Genomic DNA, 2,930 nt, shown 5'->3' with positions numbered 1-2,930 from the left:
TCTGTAAAATTGGTGAAAGAGAAGCAAAAGCATAGTTATTCAGCTCATAGGGAAGGATTGCATTCATGTCTTCATTTTCACTCCTAGTGTTTCTGTAATACAGCACTTAGTTTCTAGTATCATACAGAGTGACAATTTACAGCATATTATTTCCAATGAATCACCACCTTTTGTTTTATGGTTGTCACCACTGACACAGAAGATACAGTACATGATTTTTGCAATCATGAGAAACCTGTACCACTCGTCCCTTTATCTATATACTGTAACACTAACCAGGACCTTTGCATATTGCTCCCTAGGGAGGACCCACCCTTGGTAGTCTTTGATAAAAACTCAGTTGTCATCTTTGACTGAGTGATCAGTGTTCACACACTGCCTCCTCAAAATGAAGTTGCCTATTGTGCTGTTGGTACTGCTGTTGTTCTGGATTCCTGGTGAGGACAGAGGGAAGGGAGGAGGGAAAATGGGTTGGGAGGATTAGCCCTGGTCCCACTGCTGATCACATGTATTCTATTCATGTATGAGAAGAGAGAGGGTTCCTATCCTCCAAGATGGGTACTCTAACATTTACAACTATTAGAGGGAGGTTTCATATAGGAGAGAACTTGTTTTATAATGAAGATTATAACACAGGTATAACACAATTACTTATTTTATGCCTTGAAGCTCATCAGTGTTTTCAATTATTTGGCTTGTCAATAAAATAAATTTAGTGTATAAAAAAGTATGTAAAAATAAATATCTCGTGTGAAACAAATATCTAGAAAGAGTTCATAAAGATTGTTCATGATGTATGTCTTTAATTTTCTTTTTTTCAGCTTCCAGAGGTGATGTTGTAATGACCCAAACTCCAACCTCCCTGTCTGTCAGTCTTGGAGATCAAGCCTCCATCTCTTGCAGGTCTAGTCAGAGCCTAGTACTAAGTAGTGGAAACACATATTTGGAATGGTACCTGCAGAAGCCAGGTCAGTTTCCACAGCTCCTGATATACAAAGTTTCCAACCGATTTTCTGGAGTCTCAGACAGGTTCAGTGGCAGTGGGTCAGTCACAGATTTCACACTCAAGATCAGCAGAGTGGAGCCTGAGGATTTAGGAGTATATTACTGCATGCAAGGTTCTTTTATTCCTCCCACAGTGATTCAGACCCTAACAAAAACATCCTTGCTTAAGGGTGGCCCAGCTGCCAAGCATGTTAATTATCTGTGTGAGAGAATCATGCTGAGGAACTCAGCTTGCAGTTGAGGGACTTGGAGCATGAACACCTCACTTAGGTCATGCTTCTCAGTTCTCTTCAGCTCTAATAACAATAAAATTACCTCAGGAGAATGGTGGACAGGCACATTCTCAGGAATCAGGAATGATGGGGCTAACGTTGAGTGAAAATCAGTTCTGATTGTATAGCTCTTGTCTGCTTTCATCATTCAAAATTATCCAGTAAAACAGACACAAAACTCAGACATATTCCTTTGTTAAACTGTGTCATTTACTGTGTAATTACTTCATTTGTAACATTTATTTATGTTTTTGGCTTAAATTCCCATTTTATGAATATATTTTTTATAATCTATTCTCCTTTGTTTTCTCATTGGGTAAAGTATATTCATTGGCTCCCTAAATTTAGACTGTATTTTTCATTTGAAATATTTTTTTTCCTGATGAACAAATAGTTTTTTTTATCTCCATTCAGTCATTGCTACTATTTTGACTCCATGTTTTATTCCAAGTACATGCACAGTTAATGACGGGTATATACATGTCCATGCCAGTATTTTCTAGTTGTTTCGAATATTTTGTTTCCATCGTTCCAATTTGTTTTGGGTTTAGTATTTTTATGTATTGATACAATTTTAAATTTTTCTTCTATAGTTGTGTAAATTCAGTGAGTTTAATGCAAACCTATTTTCAGGTTAAATTACACTTTTTGTTTCTAGAAAATCATTTTTTTCATTTCATTTTTGAAGTACATTTTATAATTGTATTTTTTGTGGAAAGGAAACTTGTTGCTGTTGCTTATTGTTGGGACTTTGGCTATATTACGTACCCAATTTTCCCACACCACTTATATTCTTATTATGAAATCAGTGTCAGCCTAATAGGACTCCTTTCATTGTAACTTAATTCTCTATGATCTCTCTCTCTCTTTCTCCTCCACGTCTTTTCGCCCTAAGAGTTGAACTTTTGAATGGGTATTTTGCACTGAATTTATTTGAGAGTCTCTGCAAATGCAGTACCTGGATGTTCAGGTAGAACTTCATTAAGTATGTTTTCTGTATGGTCACCTTTCTCTCTTCATTCTAAAAAAGCCAACAATATAAGTTTGTATTTGTTTAGTGATTTCCCCCATGTGACCACTGTTGTTCATATTTTATTTTGTTTTATTATAATTTGTTATATACTTAATATACTTTGAAAATTTAAAAACATAAATTATTATTATTTTATAGTTTTATTTTTACTCCCAATTATCTTCTTCCCTCTAACACTGAAACTCTAATTCTCAACAACTTTTAAATTGCAATAATTTTTTGACTCACTCAGTTAATTTTATTTATTTATTTTTAAACACCTTATTTTACATAACATACCAATCCCAGTTCTCTCTCCTTCCTATCCTCCTGCTCCGTCTGCTTTCCCCACCCCACTCCAATCTACTCCCCAGAGAGAGTAAGGTCTCCCATGGGGAGTCAACTGTCATATCACTTGAGGCAGGACCAAGGCCCCCTTTATATAGTCTAAGCAAGGTATACCTCCACAGGGAACTGGCTCAAAAAAAAAAAAAAACAATTCATGCATCAGGTATAAATACTGGTTTCACTGCTAATGGCCCCAAAACTACCCAAGCCCCACAACTGTCACCCATATTCAGAAAGCCTACTTCAGTCATATATATGCAGGTCCCCAGTTGTTATTTTGGTGTCAGTGAGCT

At 36.1% G+C, this 2,930-nt stretch overlaps 1 gene segment (V, D, J or C); it reads left to right on the top strand.

Annotated features, from left to right (window-relative positions):
• Positions 1–370: 370 nt before the first annotated feature.
• On the top strand, positions 371–1,246 carry LOC126495803 (Ig kappa chain V-II region 26-10-like). The segment is given in 2 exon segments: positions 371–437; positions 822–1,246. Coding segments are annotated over 2 exon segments (474 nt in total).
• The last annotated feature ends 1,684 nt before the right edge of the window (positions 1,247–2,930 follow it).

This window comes from Alexandromys fortis, unplaced genomic scaffold (assembly GCF_014885135.2).
Source record: "Alexandromys fortis isolate MF-2015 unplaced genomic scaffold, M_Fortis_MF-2015_v1.1 scaffold_590, whole genome shotgun sequence".
Classification (NCBI taxonomy): domain Eukaryota; kingdom Metazoa; phylum Chordata; class Mammalia; order Rodentia; family Cricetidae; genus Alexandromys; species Alexandromys fortis.
Note: the sequence above shows the minus strand (reverse complement) of the source record. Positions and strands in the feature narration are given on the sequence as shown.